Source organism: Trichomycterus rosablanca, chromosome 7 (assembly GCF_030014385.1).
Source record: "Trichomycterus rosablanca isolate fTriRos1 chromosome 7, fTriRos1.hap1, whole genome shotgun sequence".
NCBI classification, from domain to species: domain Eukaryota; kingdom Metazoa; phylum Chordata; class Actinopteri; order Siluriformes; family Trichomycteridae; genus Trichomycterus; species Trichomycterus rosablanca.
In genome coordinates, this window is record NC_085994.1 from 34,833,489 (window position 1) to 34,858,199 (window position 24,711).

General features: G+C 38.4%; 1 protein-coding gene across 1 annotated transcript in view; it reads left to right on the top strand.

Moving 5' to 3' along the window:
- pdlim2 (PDZ and LIM domain 2 (mystique)) overlaps positions 1-24,711 on the top strand; it is a 75,497-nt gene continuing 50,786 nt past the window's right edge. Inside the window, exons 1-2 of the mRNA XM_062999302.1 lie at positions 1-225; positions 21,522-21,653. Of these exons, the coding sequence (XP_062855372.1) occupies positions 21,561-21,653 (93 nt within the window). The 5' untranslated portion in view covers positions 1-225; positions 21,522-21,560. The remainder of the gene's footprint in view (positions 226-21,521; positions 21,654-24,711) is intronic.

Here is a 24,711-nt window from a genome sequence, read left to right on the forward strand (position 1 = left end):
GTGTGGTGTTTTACATCTTCGCAACGTGGGAAAACTTTCAGAAAGTGTTATATGGTGGTATTTTCTGTGCCAGCCTTCCTTGTGGTCACCTGTGTCAAATTATAGCGGTTGTTTTTACATTATCTTCGGGGTTTGTGCGCGTTTGTTTGCGCGCAGGTGAAATCAGACGCAGGTGTCACCGATCAACTGGGGATTCAGATCAGCCTGTGCAACGCTGCTTTCCTGGTAAGAATTTGTGTGTTTTTGCACTCTATATTGGGTTTAATCAGGGTTTAATTCCTCCTGTATAAGTCAAATCTTTCTTTTTTGACAGTGAGTGCCTGTTTAATTATTTAACAGTTGTCCAAAAACACCAGACTCTGCTATACTTATGTTAGACCATAAGCTTTGTGTCTTTTACAAACTACTACATGTTACACGTGATACTGTTTTAGATCATAGTGATTTACCTAGTTACATAACCCCTTTGTCAGTCATTAACCAGTGTCTGAAGTAGTAACAGGAGTCTGTGTGTACTAAGGTTAACATGATGCATCACTGCTATGGTCAGTCAGAAGTCTGGAATTATGCTTATGCTCATTCAAGATTAAAGCTGCACTGGTCAGTATAGTATTTTTAGTACTGTTACAAATAAAATACAATAAAAATCACACCTAATTGATCTTTGAAATAAAATGACAGTGGGATTAACTTAGGTTTGGTTTCAAAATCAGGCTTGTTTATTTGAATTACTTTTGTATGCTATTACTTCTGTCATATCTAAGCCACTTGGTTCTCTTTCTGTTCAGGTCAAGCATTTGCACCCTAACCATTCTCTTGGTGTATGAAATGCATGCACTTACCAAGAATATGGTAAAAATGGGAAAATTTTATTAATTGATCCAATCCAAATAGTTTTTCCCATCTTTGTTAACTGGTTATAGTTTTGCACCACCAAAACATCACATTTAATAGCTCTGACATCAAAAAGTAGAAATGCTGAGTTATGGCATGTTTCCTTTCTTCCATGACCACCCATACAAATTTGACTTGGACCAGTACTACTAGTTCTTCAAATGTATTTATGATCATTGAGCTTCTCCTAACGGCAATAGATCAGAACTTTGCAGCTTTGATCCAAATTGCAAATTCTAAATTTCCAAACCAAATACAAACCACATGGGAATAAACTTTAGTGTGTCAGATTATAAATTCTTTATTATTAAAATATACAGGCTGTTCTTGGTGCACAATTACTGGAACATGTAGCATGCTGTAGGGTGGAAAGAAATTGGTTGGAATGGTTATTGAGGGGTTGAAATGAACCCTTTAGTTTTTCTGTATTAAAACATGCTATTTTCCAGTAATAAGAAAGGATATTGGAAAAGTATGATTCCAATTTCTTTACAGTCAGTTTGACTGCAATGTTTGGGTTTAATAGACTCACTAGCAAATTTTCAGGACTACCTGTTAAGTACAAATAAGGTTTTGTCTTAATTGGCCAAATTGCTTATTGCCTATTTAGCACAAAAGACTAGTTATCAATTTTAAGTAATGTACATACTTTCCTTTATTATTTTAAATACAGTTTTATGGAAAACTTTGGACACATCAGGTCAAATTTCTTGTTAATGTTTTTCTAAGTAACATAAGTAAACATAATTATATTTGTGGAGGAGCATTGCATAAAAAATGTGTCAACCTCTGGACGTTCTACCTCAAAAATCTGATCTGATTTCACACCAATAACTGGCTAAGATTGAGAGTGATGACTGCAGTACATTTTAACTGGCCCTAAAATTTGGATGTGTTGCTTTTTAGTCATGACAATCACAAAGTCCTAAATCACAGTGAATCCTCCCAGCTCATTACCTTTTGATTGTATGTCTAACTCCCTCACATAAGCACATCTCCTCACTTTCTGTGTGTTGACGGGTGTGTATACAGATTAGTTCAGAGTGCTGAGTGGGCATGAGGTTGAGCACTAGGTCATTGTGCTGCCATTTAGCTTTACACTAACAGAGCCAGACTAAAGAAAAGACAGTACAAAGACCACTGAACAGCCTGTAGCTGTAATGGAAATGCTTCATTGCTAGCAAAAATGCTTTCTGGTTCACTTTTTTGATGGAATTAAATGAGGTTTGTCCAAAAACATAAGTCAATCTTCCTCATCAAGTGTTCCTAAACAGCCAAGATATGTTTGAGATCTTAGGTTTGTTTTTGCTTTTTTATACAAAAAGTGTCATTTGCAGTTTGCTACACTTTATGGCTAAATGTGTGGACCCTTGACCATTAGCGTGACCATTCAGAAACAAAGGTGTTCCATAGGATTTTGGAGCTTGTCTGTTGGATTGTTTTATAAGGTCAGGCAGTGATTATGAATGAGAAGGCTTGACATGCTACTGATGTTCTAATTTATACAAAGGTTTTCAGTATGGTTGAAGTCTGGGCTCTGTGTGGCCACTGTAGTTCCTCCACACCAAACTAGTTAAACAATGTTTTATGATTTCATGATCTTGTTTTTGCAACATAATTAAAAGTGGTGTCCACATACTTGTGGTGTCTATATTTTGTAAATACTTGTTTTAACAAGACAAAAGTGGCTACTGGTGGATGTGCTGGTACAGATAGTTAATTAGAGCTGTGCAAAACTTAGAAATAAGCTCTAAATACAGGTAGCCAGGATGTGGGTACTTCCATAGTAATTTTGTTACCTTCTCAACACAGGGCTTTTATTACTGAGAGATGTGAATATGGTTTTATTTTATTTTTTCTTTTAATTCGTCAACCACACAGCTGTGCATCCAGTTGTATAAATAGACAATCGACCCAAACTAGGACCAGCACTGAAAAACAAAACCCACTGACTTTGCACAATGTACACTGCATGCACAAAGACAAAGCCCGATTGAGAAAGAACAAATGAAGCACTGACTGACATCAAAGACTGAGATGAGAAACAAGTAACAAATGAGTGACCTCTTTCATCATCTGTTTATCGACACCAGATTGCATTACCATGCTTTTCCTGTTGGAAAACTTACAACTAAGGGATACTTCAGTGCGTATTGCCATGATAAATGTAAATTGTAAATTTCTAATTTGTTCTCATAAAGATGAACATTAAGCTCCCGAAACACAAGTATAACTGTCCACTGAGGGTTATGGGCCACTGTGCAAGGAAGAATTTTACTCTAACTCTTGGGTGGTAGTTTTGAAGCAGGGGTTTGTAGCCCAATGAAACGAATAAAGACTCATGTTAACCAGTAAATCAAGTCATTATACTTCTTCTGTAGGGCTAACACATGCTTCCACCAAGACAATACAGCAAACCACCTCTTATTAAACTGGTGATTGTGGGACATTATTGACTGGAAGGTGGGACCAAACTGACTACTTATATTTTTACAGTGTTTTTCGGTTCATTGAGAGGAATAGCAATGGTATCCCTTTTAACCAGAACACACAATCATGCTCGCTGACTTCCAGTCATAGATGACTGTGGCAATGTCTTGGATTAAAAACATTGTCCTTATAATAGGGCAGTTAAATAATTAAAAGATGGATTAAAAAACAGGATGCATTGGACAACTGTACAGATCTACTGGTAATTTCCTGGTACCAGATATCACAGGACTTCTTTAGATGTCTTGTGGAAGCCATGCCTCAGGTCAAAAGCTGTTTTGACAGCATGTTAGGTGTTACTTTCTGCTCTGAAATGAAAGGACACACTGGGATTAAATTTGGCTTGAATTCCTGTATAAATAAAATCCCACTCCTTTTATATACTATTACATCTGTCATATCCAAGCTACTTGGTTCTCTTTCTGTTCAGGTCAAGCATTTATGCCATAACCATGTTGAGTGACAGTTTGATCGTGTTCTTAACTGACATTCTCTTTCTCAGAAGAACAGATGTGCTTCTGTTTTCCATACATAATACACCAGCCTTACACTTATTAAGCTTTTACACCACAAGTCTAACCTGATCCTTCCTAAAGATTGAAATGCAGATGTCAATTTAGTGACTGTATAAACACGCTAGCATGTTGAGCAGCCTTTGTGACTAAGACTGCATTATGTGGCTTAATAATGAGCCCTCTTTGCAGAGGAAAAGTCGCTCAGATCTTTTCCTTGTGTCTTCTTGATCTGGAATGGAGGTCATCTGGGTCTGCTCAAAGGGCTTAACTGTAACAGTTTTTGATAGGAGCACATGTGCTACTAATTGGGGAAAAACTGAAAGCTCAAAAATATAAAATGCAAATACAAAAGTGAACTATTTAACAGCAAAACCATGTGTGAGGCTGAAGGGGGACAGTTCCTGTATTGATTATTAAAAAAAAGATGATTATGCTTTCAATATGGTATTCATATTGGGTCATATTTAAAATCTGGGGTTTTCTTTACAGATAATAACTTCCATTTGATTTATTTGCACCAGTGAAACAGTGCTTTTTCTCTTTTTTTTCACATTTTGATGCCAGTTTATTTTAAATAGTACCTTTCCCTTTCTTTTTATATAGCACAGGTGCAAGGATTCCCTAGATGTACCCTTTTTCATGGGACCTGATTGGCATATTTAATGTTTTTAATAATAACTTAAGTTTGGAGCTTTACACCGACTAGGCATAACATTATGACATATGACAGGTGAAGGGAATAACACTGATTATCCTTTCATCACGTCTCCTGTTAGCTGGTGGGATATATTAATCAACAAGTGAACATTTTATCCTCAAAGTTGATGTGTTAGAAGCAGGAAAAATGGACGAGTGTAAGGATTTGAGCGAGTTTGACGAGGGCCAAATTGTGATGGCTAGACGACTGGGTCAGAGCATCTCCAAAACTGCAGCTCTTGTGGGGTGTTCCTAGTCTGCAGTGGTCAGTATCTATCAAAAGTGGTCCAAGGATGGAACAGTGGTAAACTGGTGACAGGGTCATGGGTGGCCGATCCAACAGACGAGCTACTGTAGCTCAAATTGCTGAAGAAGTTAGTGCTGGTTCTGATAGAAAGGTGTCAGAATACACAGTGCATTGCAGTTTGTTGCATAGGGGGCTGCATAGACGCAGACCAGTCAGGTACCTTTTCTACTATGTACTAATGAATACTAACAAGAAGTATTTATGTATAAGCTTAAACTAATATCAGTAAAAGCTGATGGTGGGAAATGGTATTCAGACACCACATTTGATATTAGTACTTGTTGGAAAGTTGCTGTTGGCATTTACAGCTTTGAGGATGTGAACAGGAAGATGACCTTTTGGCCTGTTCTTGTTAGCAAATTATCTTTAATTCCCTTGTGTTACATGTGTGGTTGTGAAATCTTTCTCTGGAAGGTTTGTAATACCATATAGTTTCTACTATTTATACTAACGATGATGTATAATGCATGTATATTGCATAATTGCATAGCAAGATTTGTTTAATTGTATCACACAGTATACTCCTGAAGCATCTGTTGTTCTGTTACCCCATTTTTTTTCAGTTTTTTGGTTACCTGTGTGCATGTATATGATGTATGAGTGGCTGTAGTGAATGGTGTAATTTTGTAGTGCTGAGTGTTTAACTTTTTTAATAACAGTTCTTGCTAATGTTGAAACTGCTGTTAAATAGGTGTGGCAACATGTCATGTCTGTGTTACCTGAGGCAGTGCCCAAATCCACTAAACAGTACTTTCAAAATTTATGATTCAGCAAAACGTTTTGTACATTGGGAGTTTGTTGGCATGGTTGCAAATGGTTGGGCCTTCAGTATGTGCTTCTTATGGATGGCCATGGCACGGTTCTAAATAAGTCTAGCCTGCCTGGTGACAGCCTGCAAAATGGTCAAACATTGTGTACGCTGCCCTTAATGGCTTCTTATGGGTTTTATTCCATTGAATTTTATTTCTTTATTTTATTAGTCGAACAAGCTTGAACCAATACTGGCCTACTTAAAACATACCTAGCCAAATCTTGTTCTTACCTTGCATATAAACCTTGCACATTGGGGGCTATCTTCCATAATCAAGGCCCATGTGGGTTTTCCAAAACCCACACTGCTCACAGTTGGCGTGTAGTGGGGTGATGTGTGCATGTTGAAGTTTGTGTCCTTTTTTAAAATAGGTTTAGTCACAGCAAATGTATTGTTACTGCAGCTTGGAGTTAAAGTCTTAAGTAGGTCAGTGGTTAAGGTACTGGACCAGCGATCAGAAAGTTGCCCATTCAAGCCCCACCACAGTCAGGTTGTCACTGTTGGGCCCCTGAGCAAGGCTGTTAACTCCCAGTTGTGCTTGATATGTACTTGGTCACAGTTGTGAGATTCTTTGGATGAAAGCATCTGCTAAATGCCAAAAATGTAAATTTAAGTATATGTGGGTTGTGTCAATTAACAGGGTTTGTAGATCAATAGTTCATAGGGAAAGGCAGGAACAAAGATTTTAGTTTCTTGATTTTATATGGGTTTTTTTTCCTACGTAATTTGGCCTAGAATTGGTAGCAACATTAGCAATGTAGCTTCAGTGCAAGAACATATTATGTGTAAAATTAAAAATATTATTATGTTTTTGTTTTAAACTAACCCTTCATTTGAACAATAAGTCATTATTCAGTCAGGAGAGAGGATGCAGTGTGAAATGCTTTTCGCTAGCATGCACAGAAAAGCTCAGAGGCTTTCTGAGCCAAGCTAAATGAGGTTTGCAGGAGCAGGATGTGGTTAGCACTGCCCTGATTGCAGAGTGAGTTGTTTTTTCTTCAAGTTCTGAGTTTGACAAACACTTGACAAATGCTGTAGTATTTGCTGTTCGCCATTCACACTTCTGTTAGTAATGATCCTTACGTTTTTTTATTGGCTGGGCCCACTGGTGCTAACTGTTACCTTGTGCTAAGAAGAAGCCTGAAAGGGGAGGTTTGAGAATTAATTTTTTTTTGAGAATTAAAAAAAAACAGGTCTGCCATTAGTTAAAAATTGCTAGAACATGGTTGACAGTGTCCACAGTCAAATAAGCTTTAGAATGACATAGGCTTCGAGGTTGCTGCACAGAAAATAGTGAGGTAAAGCTCAACTGATTGGTAAAACAGTCTTAGACTAGTTTATAGAAATAAGATACACAAGAACAGGATACAGGAAACAGATTTAAAATCAATGTTTATGAAGTGAAATGCTTCCCCCTCTCTACCACAAACCTTGACGTTCTTTGTGGTTCACAAAATGTTACATTAATGTTGTAATAATTTGTTCAGGAACTTGTCCTGTCTTTATTGGTAATATTGATTGGTAAACTGCATGCTAACCAATTATTAAAGCATGTATAGCTTATCTGCACATGCTTGGTCTGAACATTTTGCAGTGATTGGACAAAAGTCCTGCAAAGATTTCAAGATTGTGAAATTTGGCACATGATTTCTGAAGACACTGATTGTTTTGGGTTTTACTTGGCACATTTGAGTCTTTCTGCTCTGAGGAACACATTGCTCTGTTATTTCAGTTCTAAATGGGTCGTTTTGGGATTGTGAAATGCACTGATGACTCAAATGACTCATCTGAATGTTAGACAAGTAATAACGAATCTTTAAATATTTTAGTTTTGAAGTTTTAGCTTTGTTTCTATGCCGATGAAACATGCATATTTGATTGAAAGGTAATTGCATTATGCTAGTCGTGTATAGAAGTAAGAATCTGAAAACAGTGAACACTCCTCACTTGTGGAATTTGTTCCATTTATGTTTATTGATTCATTAGTGACAATTAAATCCCATATATGATCGTTTGCTAATTCCATTCATTCAGTTCTCTGGTATCCATTTAGCAGACACCACCCAGGTTCAGTCTGATGTGTCCTCGTGGCTGTAGGGCAGGTTTGATGGTGGGTGAATCAGTGCTTGTGCATGATTGAGGAATGTTATGAATGTTATTTAAGATGATTAACAGGAATTCAGAGGGAGGTGTTTATCGTAGTGTTACCATAACAATAGTGTAGCCTTACTTGTGTGTAGGGTGTCTGTTTAAAAGGTAAGAAGTAATTGCCTGCCATCATTTTAGGGAGTGTAGTGAGGGTGTGGATCAGATCAGGGTTTATCTGGTCATTTGCAGTAATTAACATAATCTTCAGTCACTAATTTTGGTCGGTTTTGCTACCAAACACACAATGTGTGTGACTTTATACTTTTTAACGTGATCAAGAATGGATGTACAGTATTCAAAGACATGAATATGAGAAGTGAGAAGGAATGTGAAAAGAACTATTTAGACACAAATGACCATAACTAACTGCCTACAACACCTTAGCAATTAAGTAAAGCTTCGTGATATCTACAGTAATGCCATTATTTTGTAGTACTTTTCCCAGGCTCTAATTTTACCCCTTACGTTTGGCCAAGCAGTCTTAATTCTCCAACGTCTTAAGGGTACCACTGTACTCGTAATTTCAAAGTCTACTATACACTATACATTTTTAGTCTGTACATGTTAATTCTTCTCGCAGTGTTTTCAGTGAAATTCAGTTCAGGAGATTGACTTGACTATTGCCATTTTTTGCTATTGCTATTTTTTTTCCCTGATCAGAGTGTAAATAGTGTTCTGTTTTGCTTAATGCTTGTTTGCAAAGTAATTCTGTGTTGCTGTTGTTCCTGCTGCTTTCTGGTTGTCCTGCATGCAATGACCATCAGGTCGTTGTTTTAAGTTACTTCTGGCTTTTTTTCCTACCTTCCTTTTTATAACTTTGAAAACTTGTTGTGAAATCTATGAAGAAAGCATTTACGCTTGGCTTAGGGAGATGCTAATGCTGCTACAGTTTATTTTAAAACCGATGTAGTTTTGTCTCACATGAACAGTATTTACTGTTTTATAGTATTTTCTGCTAAGGAAAGCAATGGTTAGTGGCTAGTGTTGTTCTGTGCCAATTGACCTACCCATCTGTGTTGTGATTGTATGATGTTAATATCCAATTGGGCTTGAGCTTTGCGTTTTTACAATGGCTTCATTGCTATTAAAAATTAATAAATGCAAATTAACGTCTTGGGATTTGTCTATGGAACCAAATTAAGTTCTTCACATACACGGGGTTTACTGTTTTCCCAAAAACTGTAATCGTTTTTGTTCCTCTAATTAGAATTTTTCATAATGCACAGATTTTGAATTTCAGAAATAAAAAGTACAATCTTTAGGAAAAATCCTTCATCACATCAAATCAGTTGCAATGTAAAGCAACCAGGGGACTATTTTTAGTCTGTACATATAAATTCTTCTCGCAGTGTTTTTAGTAGAACATCTGCAGTTGTAATCATTTTCATCCTCCTGTGGTGCTATATTTGAATACTCATTCCACTCGTACTGGGATGGGAAGTGGTCTAAAAAGTAAAATGTCTGTTTTCCCAGCCCTAAAACCCTGTGATTCCTCGTAATGTTACTGTCATAATGTTCCTAAACACTAAAACCATCTGTGCATGAGCACTTGTGCAAATATATTTACATGAATACACTTAATGCACTGTGTAGTTGTTTTAACTAACAGCTTTTCCTGGTCAGGGTTGTGTTTTACACATGTATGTTTTTGGGACTTTGAAAGAAACTCAGGAAAAGTACCTGGAGGCACCCACACACACATTAGCAGAGTTCACAAAACTCCTCACAAATGCTGACTGGAGGCTAGGCTCTAACCCAAGTCCTGATGAACATAGTGGAACAACGTACATTGATGAAGAGCTCGGTCCTTCAGGGGAATCACTGCTTCTACAAATTGGGAGGAGCCTGTTAAAGTGGTTTGGATGTGTTCTGGTTGGCTCCCATTGAAACCTTTGGAGGTTTGCCCACTGAATGGAAATAACTGTGCGAACCCAGGACACCCAGGACTTGTCGGAGAGATTTTATCTCTCAGCTGGCCTGGAAACACCTGGCAATACCACAGGAAATGCTAAAATCTGTGTCTGAGGATAGAAAAGTCTAGGCTTTCTTAGTCTTCTGCCATCATAATCCTCAACATAAGAACCAGACCAAAAATGAAGGATAAGATTGAATGCATTTTGATTTCTGTCTTACTTTTGACTTTTGTTACTTTGACATTCTTAATTGCTGGGCTAATAACTAGATTTGTTAAAAGATCTTTTTAAGGAATATTTTGGGTGCCGCTCAGGTGGCACAGTGGTAAACCACTCTAACACACCAGAGCTGGGATTTTGAATACATCGTATCGAATAGGCTGGGCAGCTGCATGAACAACGATTGGCTGTTGTTCATAGGGTAGGACAAGCCGGATAGGGACTCCTCATAACTGAGCGAATTACAACCTCTGCTGGCTGGTTGATGGCATCTGCACAGAGTCGAGGAATAATGCTGATCAGGGTGTGGCTCTCCGTACACAAAGCTGATCGGCATATGAACTCGTTCAGGTGAAATGATGCAGTCGGCTACTGCGCACATGTTGAAGGGGGCATGTGACAGTCTCGCTCTCCTCAATCGGGGCGGGAGTCAGCTAAAATTGGGAGAAAAAGGAAGAAAATGCATTAAAAAAAATAAGTAAGGAATATTTTGGCTGGAATCATTTGATTACTGGTGTAAATGTGAGATTGGGGTTCAATTCATGTTTCCTCCATTGCGCCGATGAGCACATCTGTGAGGCAAAATATGCAAGCCACATGTGCTGGAACAGAAATGTTTTTGATCTTGCAATTTTCAAAAATATTTGTCACGTGCAGTTACAACTCTTGTAGGGAAATCAACGTTGACTTTTCACCAAAATGACTTTCTCTGCTTTGTGGTTACTTGGTTACCACAGCTTTTGATTTTGATTTAGACTCGGCTGTTACTGTTCCATTATGTCATCAGATTAGAAATAAACTGACCAGCATTTTCTTAAGCTAGTTTTAAACCTATAATAAGGAAAACGATGTTGTTTAAAGTACCATTTTACTGTAGGGATATTTAAAAGGGTTTAGAGGAAGTACTTACTTTTAAGGAAGTACTTACTTCTTGAGTGTCTTTAAACGAAGCGTTTAATTTGGCTTGAACATGCAACTCTACTGCGTTCACTATGACCTTATGTATTTTCCTCCAGTGTTTACAGCAAAGCCAATGTTTCAACTTGTTTCCTAACTGAGCGCTAGTGGATTTTAGCCAACTTTGGCTAGTTAGCAGTCTTCTGCCAAGAACATATGGTACTACGGTACACCCAAGTTGAGGAGTAAAGGAAAACTAGGGCAAGTGTGAATCCCAAGAATGAGTTTACTACTGCATAACTTTCAATGCATGTTGCCATATTTAAGCATGGTTTGTGTACTCCAGGTGTGAAACATCTTTTACAGGTTAAAAAGGTTTTGGATGTCCTTTGGGTGGTGATTTCAGAATCACATTTCTTAGTTCTTTAGGGAGTGTTGGCAGATTTTGTTCAGCCAAAACTGAAGTGGGCTAAACGAGGCAAATGTGACTCCTCAGCAATAGTTAAAACTATTGCATGTGTTGTCAAACGACCATGAATTTGTTCACAGATGTTCAAAGGTAGGTGTGCTTGTTAAACTGCTATAACTGACCATTTTACCAGGTTTTGTATTCTTTTGTCTTCTTCTCAGTGAAATACTTTGACCTTCTTATTCATCAGCAGCTTACATGGATGCTTGTAGCACATTCAGCATGTCTTATACTCTTTGACATTAATTAGGCCAGACTTGGTATGATTATAGAACATACACCCTGGCATGCCCAGATCAGTTAAGCTTAATTATCTTGGGGTAGATCTGGCTTAAATTATGCGCCTTTAGGCTTTATCTGGAAGCTCCATCCATGGTAAGAAATAAAGTGCCAGTTATTAAAACGTGAGTCAAAACCATCGCTGACTCACTCAGTTTCATGCCAGCCCTTCATCAGATGTGATCTGTTGTAACCTATAAACTGAACATTGTTGATGTTAATGGCGCACATGCAGTAGCTGGTTCAACTTTGAAGTATTTGGGTGGATCCTAGTGCTCCTTTACTCAGGCATTTGTGTATTTTAATGCATGGCAAAAATGACTGTAGATACACCCTTAAGTAAACATTTTAGTTATTTATCAGTCATGCCAACTTTCACCAAGGTGAGGTCATGAGGGAGAGGTGAGAAACATTGTGGGCATAGTTTGACCAGTCCAAACCAGTATTTCCAGTTGTATTAAATGATTCCTTCTAATGTTACACAAAACTTCAACCTTAAAATGAAATTAAAGTGAAATCCTGGTTGGTATCTAGGGATGGTATTTTTTTTAACAGTTCCATGTTATGTTGTTAAATTGCTAATGGGTTTACAGAATCACAGCATTAAACAACATTGGAACATTAAAGCTCAAAGCAGGACTATTGTTAATGATGATACATTTCAGTATATCTGTTTTGAAGTCTGGAATAATACTAAGAAGGTTTGGAATATGCCATATTTTTATCCTTTTATGGAATGCCCAGTGTCTTTCTGCTATCAGTTAGCTGTTTGGCCAGCTAACTGCCATTTGGTTAGCCAAATTAAGTTCATCATTGGTATACAGGTCTTTGGTTTTATTATATGGAGTAGTAATACATCTATTTCACATAATATTCTATGTATTACTATATATATATATTCTAGATATTTTTATATATTCTATATATCTAGATTTGCCACAAACCAAGTAACATTATGTTAACAAATTAACATAAATACAGTACCTAGGAGTATATTTAAGAGACCTATACAGCTAGCAATGTATTTTGGGCAAGGCTGTCTTCCATTCAAGCATAACTGTGCCATAAAGACTTCAGTCTGGTTGGGAGGAACTCTACTGGCCTGCATAGAACCCTAACGTTAATCCCTTTGAACACCTACACACCCAGTCTATACTCACACCTACCATTCCACTTTATCCCAATAATTCTCAGGGCTATTTTTAGCCCTGCAATGACACAAACATGGTAATGACATGGTATCATGTTGCACTGGTATGAGTGTATTATATTTTAAACCATGGGAGAGCTGCAAGGTAAGAACCACTGCTAACCAAAAGGAACGTATAGGCTTGTCTTACTTTTGCCAAAAGAAACTTGATTAGCCTTAGGCTGCTTTGTGGACTGATGAATCAAAGTGAATTTTTGTCTGTTGTGTACCAGGCCTTATCATCAGCATCAGTGTCTGACCTCACAAACGCTCTTTTGATGTAATAGGCACAAAATCCCACAGACAACAATGTTTAGGTGGGTGGTACGTCAAACTAACATCTACATAAATGCCAGGATCTAAGGTTTCCCAGCAAGTAATTACCAGGCCAGTTGCTTCCATTGCTCCATGGTCCAGTTCTAATGCTCACATGCTAATTGCAGCCACTTTCAGCAATGGATCTGGGTCGGCATGAGCACTCTGATCTGTCCGCAGCTATGCAGCCCCATACAAAGATGTTCTGACATATAATCACCAGCATGGGATTAAACTAGATAGGCTACCCCTTATCCCCCACATGTATCGGTGAGCCTTATGCATCCATGACCCTTTCACAGGTTAGTGGTTGTCCTTCTTTAGACCACTTTTGGTAGGTAATAACCATTGCATGCAGCTGCCTTAGAGATACTCTTGACAAGGGCCGAATTGTGATGGCTGGACAACTGCTTACTCTCAACAACTTCAAAAGCTGACTGTTCATATGCTGCTTAATATATCCCACCCCTTGTCAGGTGTACTTGTATATAGACAATAAATGTGATTCACTTTACCAGTTGGTGGTTTTGATATTGTGGCTTATCCGTGTAAATAAGGTAACAATCATGGCAAGGCCATTAAATGCTGCGTGTAGAAGAAATACCAAGTTATAAAACATTTAGTTATTAATTAATTGGCCAATAAATTGGATTTTAACTGCATAAACACCAAACAGATTTAGAATATAGAACTGTTAGCCATTAATCAAAAACTGTAGTGTCAGTTATGTTCCTCTCGGAAATACTTGTAGGTCTCTGTTTTTAGGGAGGATTAACTTAACTGTAGCATAAAATATTTATGGTAATGTTTGTCAATTCATTAGTCATAGTGTGTTATTACAATGCTATGATGCTATAACACACCTAGTGGGATCGGTTAGATTGGGTAACTGGGCAGGTGACAGTCTGTCAGTGAAGCCTGACCACTGATCATGTGTCAAATTTTGATTCAGTTTTTAATTCGGCATAACCACTTAAACCCCGTATAAGTGCATATACAAAGAACAAATGACAAACTGAGTGGAGCAGGTGCTAAACTAACAAATTACAAACTAACAAAAGGCAAATGATCAATCGTCTTTATAACCATTTGGACCAAACATTATACACAAGATGCTGCGCTGGACGCACCAGGCTGACGCATGTTCCTGAAGACTGCAAACCATGTCAAACCCACCTTTCAAACACCTGTTATTGGAATGCATTATTTACAACCGGGAAAAATGGCAACCTTTAACACCAGAGAGCATAAAAGAAATCTTTACCAACACCAAGGCAGTCATGGCACCATTACAAAACTGAAATCACAGGTAAAACCAATATAACAAACTTATTGAACACAACAAAACTGTAACAGATTTATACTGATAAATAAAATCTTTGAACACGACCTTTCCTGCCACAAAGACAGCCCACAGATAAGCTAACGTAAAGGAACTTGTTTTGCATTATTAAAGCAGTCTTGATATCACGAAAGCACCTCAAACTCAAACATCTGGCCTCTACACAGAGGGAAAAAAATCTAAACATGGAAAAAGTCTAGACCGGACTAAGCGTTTTGTTTATTTGTGTGGTGCAAATACTTTTGCCCTGTCAGCAGTTTCTATTTTCACCACTTCTCCTTTGCATTTTTCCTGCTTTTTAGATTAAATTACTTAAAGAAAAGTCATTGATCATGAGGGTTTTTGTGAATTACATTTTCCCACTGGAACTATGCAACTGGAGCATAAACTTACAGCACTTTCTAATGCTAGGCTTTACTTTTCCAGTGCTGTAATGGTTTGGGTAAAGTCAACTCAGCTGTTTCATTCATAAATGAGAACGGTCACGTTTGGTTGTGTAATGGCAGAGCTTGGGGAAGGGGGGGGGGGTGTATTAATGTATTTACCACCAAAGTAAGGTCTGATAACACTATGACTTATAAGCTTATAGTCCGGATTTAGCACCATCTGATTTCCACCTTTTTGGACGCTCAAAGAAGCTTTAAGGGAAAGAATATTTTCATGTAATGATGATGTGAAAGCAGTGGTGCATCAGTGGCTACACGCTAAACCAAATACGTGTTTGCGATGGCAATACAACGCTGGAAAAATGCAACGCAAAGGAAGGTGATTTGCAGGTCCATTCTGTTTCTGGGTTTCCTAGACTGGACATGAAAACCAACCATTATAATTCAATCACTATGGTAATTAAATGAATAGACGGTTTCGTTGCCAATTTTTTACAAAGACTTTACAAACCGAATCCAGCCCCATTTACACATGAAATGGAAATTTAAAGGATGTTTTGGCCAAGACTGCTCAAATACTTGCTAAAAAAACTTTGAGAACAGAGTAGATGGCAACATAAAGAAAAGCCTGTTAAAGAAAGCCTGTTTTGGAGGTCAATTCTTTCAAAACATATTTGAGTTTGCCTGACTGCCTGACTGTGTCTAACCTCTGGAAATGGTTTGCTCATCCAGCTGTCACATCTGCACTGAGAAACATTTGTGTTCAGTTCTTGCGCTTCCCAGATGTTCAGTAGACTGGTCAGCACGGATATTCTTATTTTCCTGTTTTACGTTCAAAAACAAGATATGACTGTAATTTTAACAGCTTTATGTTCCTGATCAGGGATTGTGTACAGTAATGATGTATTGGTTTGTAACAAAGATGTTAGAAGACCAGGTTTGGATGATCGTATTGTGTAAATGCTGAGTACTAATATAACATATTTAAATATTGGGATGTAGAAACGGACTCAAACAGACCAACAATAAGCTTGACTTATGAATACTCAGAATAATTAGTATGATGTGAAGTGAATAGCTGCTGGTTTAACTTGGAGTAAAAGGGCAATATAAAAAAAGTTATTGGTTAACATTTGTTCCTTTCCCAGATTAGATGTTTGTGTAACTACACTAAATAACTAATAGCTTGTTAGACATCCCATTATTAATCCAAAGGCATTGATATGGAATTCGCCCCACTCCTTACTTTTTTTTTTTTTTTCTAGGAACACTTGGAAGAGTATGTTTGAGGGAAATTTGTACCAATTTAGTCAACAGAGCATTGGAAGAGAGCCACAATCTCATTTTAAAACATTTAAGATGAATTGGAACAACAGTTGCAAGCCAGGTTCTGTCTGCAGGCCACTAGAGTACCTTCACACCAAACGCAAACCATGTCCTTGTGGACCTTCTTTTGTGCACTCGGACAGAGTCATGCTTGAACAGGAAACTCCCAGGCATTTTTCTCACATCTGTATAGGCTTACATCTTTATTTTTACACGTTGTTGTGTTGAATGCCTAGACACACTACAATGGAAGGTGGATGCCATCACGTTTTTGGCTATTTGTTTTTTTTTTAGCATTGTATGCATTTTTCTCGTGGTATCAGTTTAAGGGAGATTGTTTTGTTCTTTTTGTTCTCTCTGGTGCCATTGATGTCTCCTTCTTGGCCAGATTAGTCTTTCTTATATTCTCAGCTGTTGTGTCTGTAGTGTGTTCAGGTAGTTATTTGTCTTATTGACCTGAACGTATCTCAGCACGCTTGTAATTAATGAATGAACAATTGTGAATGAATGAATCAACATCAAACATCAATGGAAAAATGGACCTGAGTGACTGTGGTATAATTGGTGCTAAATGAACTGGTTTTAATTGACTGTTCGTTTTTATCTGCAATACTCTACAGTTTACACAGAATGACATCCAGTGAGTTGCAATTCTGTGGATGGCAATGCTTTTATGTGAGAGGTCAGGGAAGAATGGCCTGCCTTTACTCTTGGGCTACAACAACAGAAGTCCACTTCAGAATCTACTCTTGGGAGATAATGACTGGATTTTTAATATACAGTTTGCACAATTATTTATAAAATCATACAACAATGGTCATTTAGCAAAGCTCAGAAAGAAAACCTGAACTATTACCTTATGCCCATGTATTTAGTGATTAGAAGCTACTGAAAGACAGTTGTTCCACAGTCAGGTGACATTTGCAGTGCAGGACAGTTGTAGCCTGTTAAGGTACTGGACTAGTAAGAATAAGGTTGCTGGTTCAAACCCCACTTCTGCCATCTTGCCACTGTTGGGCCCTTGAGTAACTCCCTTAACCCTCAATTGTTTGAACTGTATATTGTAAGTCACTTTGGATAAAAGCATCTGATAAATGCCAAAAATGTAAATATAAGCCCATGGTGATGTAATGCTTGCATGACCATGGCTTTACACAAGATGCCATATAGAAACACAAAGCTCACCCAATCCTATTTACTAACAGGAAGATCAGGCTCCCCTTTACCCCCTTTGAGAGTTAAGAAGTAAACGAGATAAACACTAGGACTAAATTCTACTCTGTAAACGACTACAAATAAATCTTTAGTTTCGGATTAGCTTATTAGACACACTAGGTCTTAAAAATGCCATTTAAGAAACAGTGTGAAATATATGTAACACTTTTATGGAGCCTGAAATATTCAAGTAGAGAAATAAGTTAACCTCCACCCTGACTTTTTAAAGCCAGAACTTGTATCTTACCATGAAAATAGCCTAGTAGATGGCATGGTGTAAAGAATCAACCAACCAAACAAGCAAACATAGCAGACCTGTTTTAAGATGTTTTTTGGATAACACAACTAATTAAAAGTGCTAATTTATCTCTTTATCTCCATCATTTCCATTTGGTAGGAGTATCCGTTCTTTAAATACGTTCTTGTACCCACTGTTTCGGATGACGATAGATCTTTCAATGCACCATTTACCGCAGACAAAAAAAATTAAATCAGAGCCATCTGGAGGAGTCTCAGGGTTAAACTAATCTCTTCTGAAGTTCTATAAAATGTTGTGGTCTTTTAGTAAGTACTAAAAATTGTGGGTAGTAGATGGATTTATCACTGCTCATTTATTTGGCTACCGTGCTGATAACTGGAGAGGAAAATGTTTCTGTATTTAATAAACCAAGATCAAAGTGCATGTATTAGCTGCAGATACGGAGAAGACATGAATGTATGTCATGGTACAAATTATGTCATTGGTAAAAAATGTGTTTTGATCATGTCTTGTCTTGAAGTCTTCAAGGCTTTTGATACCCTGTGTTGGAATGTTCTGTTTTCTTTACTTTAAGAGCTACTTTCTTAGATTTATTAAACTAACATAGTCCAAACAAGTTTGATTAGTGTCATTAATCAGCCAACCAAATTCCCGTTGGCACAGAGTAAGACTTTTTTTATCCGTGGCATTTTCCAGTCGTACGTGTCGGACCTTTTCATCTCTTACTATAAACAGATTTATGTTTGCTTCTAAACAGACTTCCAAGCTTTTTTTGTTGTACTACAGCTGCAATGATAGTCATTAATATGAGGTTTTTGGGCAGCTTTGGTAGCTCAGTGGTCTAATGAGCTGGCCCACCACTGCTGGTGCTCCAGAATTACTGGAAAAAAAAAAAGCATTACATAAAATACACTAATCAGCCAGAACATTAAAACCACCTCCTTGTTTCTACACCCACTGTTCATTTTATCAGCTCCACCTACCATATAGAAGCACTTTGTAGTTCTACAATTACTGACTGTAGTCCATCTGTTTCTCTGCATGCTTTGTTAGACCCTTTTCACGCTGTTCTTCAATGGTCAGGTGGTGGATCATTCTCAGCACTGCAGTGACACTGACATGTATGGTGGTGTGTTCGTGTGTGTTGTGCTGGTATGAGTGGATAAGAAACAGCGCTGCTGAAGTTTTTAAACACCTCACTGTCACTGCTGGACTGAGAATAGTCCACCAACCAAAAATATATCCAGTCAACAGCGCCCCATGGGCAGCATCCTGTGACCATTGCTGAAGGTCTAGAAGATGACCAACTCAAGCAGCAGCAATAGATGGGCGATCCTCTCTGACTTTACATCTACAAGGTGGACCAACTAGGTAGGAGTGTCTAATAGAGTGGACATTGAGTGGACACGGTATTTAAAAACTCCAGCAGCGCTGCTGTGTTTGACCCACTCATACCAGCACAACACACACTAACACACCACCGCCATGTCATTGTCACTGCAGTGCTCTGGAGAATCATCCACCGCCTAAATCATACCTGCTCTGTGGTGGTTCTGTGGGGTTCCTGACCTTTTGAAGAACAGATGGACTACAGTCAGTAATTGTAGAACTACAAAGTGCTATATGGTAAGTGGAGCTGATAAAATGGACAGTGAGTGTAGAAACAAGGAGGTGGTTTTAATGTTATGGCTGATCAGTGTATATATACATTTTAATTCTAGGAACCACTTTATCAGCAGCCTGCTGAGTGGCTTGTCTGCTAGCAGGAAAAACACTGATAGTCCCACAATCTGCTTGTTCTGATGATTTACGCACCTCTTGTTTTTCCATTATGTAAATGTCTTGTACAGTTCCAGATGTGTACTTGTTCCACATCTCTAGTACTTTTTGGACAAGTAAGCATTGTGTAATATTAAGTGATTATACAGAGATACATGTTTTAGTAAAAGTACTGTAAAACGTTGTGCAAGTACTTCATCTTTAGTATAGTGCAGTATCAGCTGTTAACATGTTTTCTTGCTTATGTGACTATAATCACCTAACATTAAACAGCTACTATGATTTTAAAGGATGTTTGTTGCTTTTGGTTTAGCAGAGAATCTTAGAAAAAATGCTAGGATGTAAAGCTACAACTAATGAATTGTTGGCTATGTTTTATTTAAATAGGCTAAACAAAATATCAAATTTTTTTATCATTTATTTATGCATTTTCTCCCGATTTAAAATAGTCACTTTGTCCTCTGCTGCTGGGGGTCCCTGATTGCATTCGAGGAAGGTATATTTCCTGCTCACGCCTCCGACGACCCGTGCGCAGTCTGCTTATCAGGGTCTATGCACAGCGTTAGAAGACCCCACCCACATAGTCCGGTCATCCCGTCCAAGCAGACACAGTAGAGAATTAGCGTCTGCTGCAGGCACTGCTAATTGTGCCCGCTAGATGGCGCCCAGTCGACCGGTAGCAATGCTTAGTTTCGAACTGAGAAGTTCAGAATCTCTGCGCTGGTGTGTTAGTGGAATTTCCCGCCGTGCCACCTGGGCGCCCAGATTTTCTGGGTTCAATTTTTATATGTTAAACTGATTCCAGTTAGTTTATACATGCCCCCGATAATGATTAATCACAAAATGATGCCTTTGCATATAAGCAATTTTGCTAAAGTGATGATAAACTGTCTGTGTTACCAGTTATCTTGCCCAGTTTGAAGCATAACACAATCAGGGTAATTAGATACGACTAGATTAGGGGAAAAATTTGAGAAAAAAAACACATTGTGTAAAAAACATTACTGTCTGTTCAGGATTGAAGGGTTCAGTTTTTTTTGTTTGCAGAGATAATAACAAAAAAAAGATAACTTAATGTTTGTTTCTGAAAAAAAGCTTAAGAAGTCTGTGAGTTATCTCCTTATATATATATATCTGTCATCCACAGTTAAGTGGGTTATCAGCAGTGTTTTTGGCCAGTTGTTTGACCCTGACAACTCGCTCATTTAGATTTCAGAAGCAAAGGAGGAATGTTTTTGCTGTTAGTTAAACACAATACAGAAACCGAACAGCTTCAGTCTGTGTCTATCTAGGTCAAAATATTCAGCAAGTTAAGTGCATCCAGTAGTTAGCTTTTGTTTTGTCTGTAGAAAGTAAAACACATGTCATAAAATGAATGTGCTGGCATTACTACAATGTATCCGGCTCTCGAGCTGTTGAAATGTTCTGGAGTTATTTTTTCCTGCCTCAAATATGATTCGTGACTGCTGAGAGGCTATTATTTGCTTTCACAGGGAGTGTTCTGGATGGACTGTGGTAGAAGTGTTGGACATTGTACAGCAAAAACAGCGCACCATGCTTTTATATTTCAAAACATGTTTTAATTCAGTTCCAAACGCAAGTGTGTTTCTAACAGCGTTTATATTTTAACCAGACAAGTGATTAATGTCAGGAGGTGGTTATAGATACACAGTGAGGTTGAATTTTACCACAGCCAGGGTTCCTTAATTTGGTGTTTCAGCACCACAAATAGGTAAGCTGAAAAAAAGAAACCTTGAGTAAAATCTTTTGAACTTATTATGTTTCTTCAGTCAGGTGTACAGCACAGTTAAAATCCCAGCATGAAAGATGTTTATTACACGCACATACAGAAAAATTAAACACTACGAAGCTGTAGCCTAGTGGGTAAAGTACTGAATTAGTAATCAGAAGGTTGCCGGTTCAAGCCCCACCACTGCCAGGTTGCCACTGTTGGGCCCTTGAGCAAGGCCCTTAACCCTCAATTGCTTAGACTGTATACTGTTACAACTGTAAGTTGCTTTGGATAAAAGCATCTGCTAAATGCTGTAAATGTGTATTTTGTCCTGTTACAGGGCTACTAAAGGTGTTGAACTGCGGCCTTTGGTCACATCATGGCTTTTTCAGTAACCCTGACTGGCCCGTCCCCCTGGGGCTTCAGAATATCTGGTGGACGTGACTTCAAAAAGGCCTTAACAGTCTCAAAGGTAAGACATCAATGTAACGTGTGAATCAATGTAAAATGTATTTGGTGTTGCAGCGTCTAGTTCAGATCAACAAAATTGGCATGAATAAGTGCCTGTACAGTCCTATTGGTTATCCAAGCACTTTGGGTGTAACTACACTCTGATTGGTCACAGTGGCATTTTTAATTTGAACTGTGTGGTCACACTGACCAAGAAATAAAAACAGTTTATATTTAAAACATACAAAGTTGCACACGATTGAATGTTATGTAGGAAAGGTGGTTATATTGGTTATAGTTTAGACTTAATTTGTCTGATTCTTTAGCTTGGCATTTTAGGTTGTAGTGGTGGTCTGATTTGTTACAGTGGTAAAGCAAATGCACTTCTGTTCAATCAGTTCTATATTGGGGAAAGAACTGCACTCAGATTGTTTGCTGTGGCTTTTTGGGAAAGAACTTTGGTCTGAGTAGTTACAAAAGCTTTCTGAGCAGGAGCTGTGGTCCACTTTGGGCAGGAACTGTGCTGTCTTGTTACAGTTGCATTTAGGGTGAAAAGTGTATGCATATGGATTAATTCTAGTGCCATTTTAAGTGGCAAATGAGTTCCAGTTGGTGATGGTGACATTTCGATCAGAAAAGTTGGGTTTGTTGGTAATGGTGGCATTTTTGGATGGGAAAGCAAACCTTTATGGTTATACTAACAAATTAAAATGGTTTCGTTGACCATGTTGTGTTGATATTAAATTTTGCAAGGATCCTCGATCCAAAAATGCCCTTACCCGCCATCCGATCTCAGACCAATTATTAAAGCATACACCACAGCGGCTTGGCAAAAGAAGGGGAAACTTTTTCACAACAAACAAACTCTACGGGATCCACCCTACCATAAATACAAATAGACCTCAATACCACAAAAAACAATGGGAACAACTTATCTACATGGGATGCTGCATAGGACACGCCAGATTCACCCATGCCTATCTACTAAAAGGAGACCAGGCCCCCACTTGCCCACTCGGTGTATTAAAAACTTTGGCCTCTATCCTCTATTTATGCCAAAGAATGAACACCATCAGAACAAAATTCTACTACACTTTGATTAGACAGCCATTCAGCCCATTCAGGCCATAGTGGCCTTTTCCATGAGTATTCATCCTAGTTGGTATAGTGGCATTTTGGCCATCACTTACACACCATTAGTCACAGTGGCATTTCATTGCCGAATGGTTTAAGTGACATTTTGGTAAATACATTTGGACCAAGTAGTTACAGCAAGTTCCTGGGCAGGAACAATGATCTGATTATTTACACTGGCATTTTGCTGCCTTGTTGTATTACAGTAACTAATTTTATTGCTTGTTTAAGCAGGAACTGTTTTGCAATTAGAGGCATTTTGAGTCTGGAAATTGGTTGGGCAGACAGATAAGGTAACGGTAACAGTGAAAGTTTGATTTTTGGTCCAATTGGTTTCAGTGCCATGGTATTTTGGGTATGCAGTCATTCCCAAGTATGCTGTGCAACGTTTACAGTATGTTTCGCTGACCACTGCGACCAGACATTCAGTGGTTAGCAAGAACGGAAGCCATCTGATTAAAGAAAGGGGAAAATGTCATTCCAATGGTCCAGCTATTGTTTTGTTCTGAGATCTATTTTTTTGAAGTCTGTTGAAAAAAGACAGGAAAGTGAAATGTGCACAAGGGAAGACGTGATTCAAGAGCTCTCAATAAACAAGTGGTGTTATGAGAAAAGGGCGACTCTGTTTTAGAAGTTAAGGATATCCTGGGTTTACCCCACAGCACTAACTGTACGGTACTGTACTGCACTGTGGAAACAATGTCTAATGGAACAGAAGCACTGAGCTAGAAGCTGGCATGTTAGAGGCTGATGTAGTGTACTGGCATCTTTAACCACATTTATTTTCATATGTTTATTATATTCCATAACTGCAAACATTGTAACTATGCTTGGTTAAGAAGTGCTTTTGCATTACTGTACAAAAATTTAGTTCTTTTACAGTCAAAACACTGCAGTTTAGTGTTTAAGCATAATGTAACATTTATTTTATTTATTTATGTTATTTATTTCTAGATATTGGTGCTCACTTACTCACTTTCTTAACTGCTTATCCAATCAGGGAAGGGGGGGGGGGGGGGGGGGGGGGGGGGGGGCGCGCCTATCCCAGCTTTTCAATGGGCGCAAGGCACACAGTAACGCCCTATACAGAGCGGCAGTCCATCGCGGGGCAGACACACACTCACTCACTCACTCACTCACTCACTCACTCACTCACTCACTCACTCACTCACTCACTCACTCACTCACTCACATACATATAGGGCAATTCAGTGTCTCCAATTAACCTGACTGCATGTTTTTGGACTGTGGAGATTATGAAAGGAAAGGACCCAGACTGCTCCACCTGGGGATCGAACCCAGGACCTTCTTGCTGTGAGGCGACAGTGCTACCCACTTAGCCACCGTGCCGCCAAGATATTAATGCTTCACATTAAAAAAGAATGATGTTCCTCTAGCAAGTAGCTATGATGGTGTAGGTGACAGTCTTACAATTCTGAATTATTAAATTATTAAACAGCTTAATGGAAAGAGCTACATAGACACGACAAACGCTTAACATATCTGTCAGTATAGTTGGTTTAATAGTCTGCAAGGTTGTACTTTTAGAAATCATTATGGTGCAATTCCTGCTGCATTCAGTTAATCCTACAACTCAACTCTTAACAGTTCAAGGTCATGTTGTGATATTCTGTCTGATGCACCTGTCTGGGGATGATTTGTGGTTTGATATACTTTTTTTGCAGCTTTTATATGTAGTATTGTACTTTACTTTTGGAATCTTGACATACAGTATGGCGACAGTAGTAGCCTAGTGGATAGAGCTTTGAGCTATACATTAGAAGACTGTTGGTTTGAATCCATGCTCTGCTATTCAGCCACTGTTGGGTCCTTGAGCAAGGCCCTTAACCCTGTCTGCTCCAGGGGTGCCGTACAATGGACCCTGCACTCTGACCCCAGTTTTCAAACAAAAATTGCATTGTATTAGGCATAACATTATGACCACC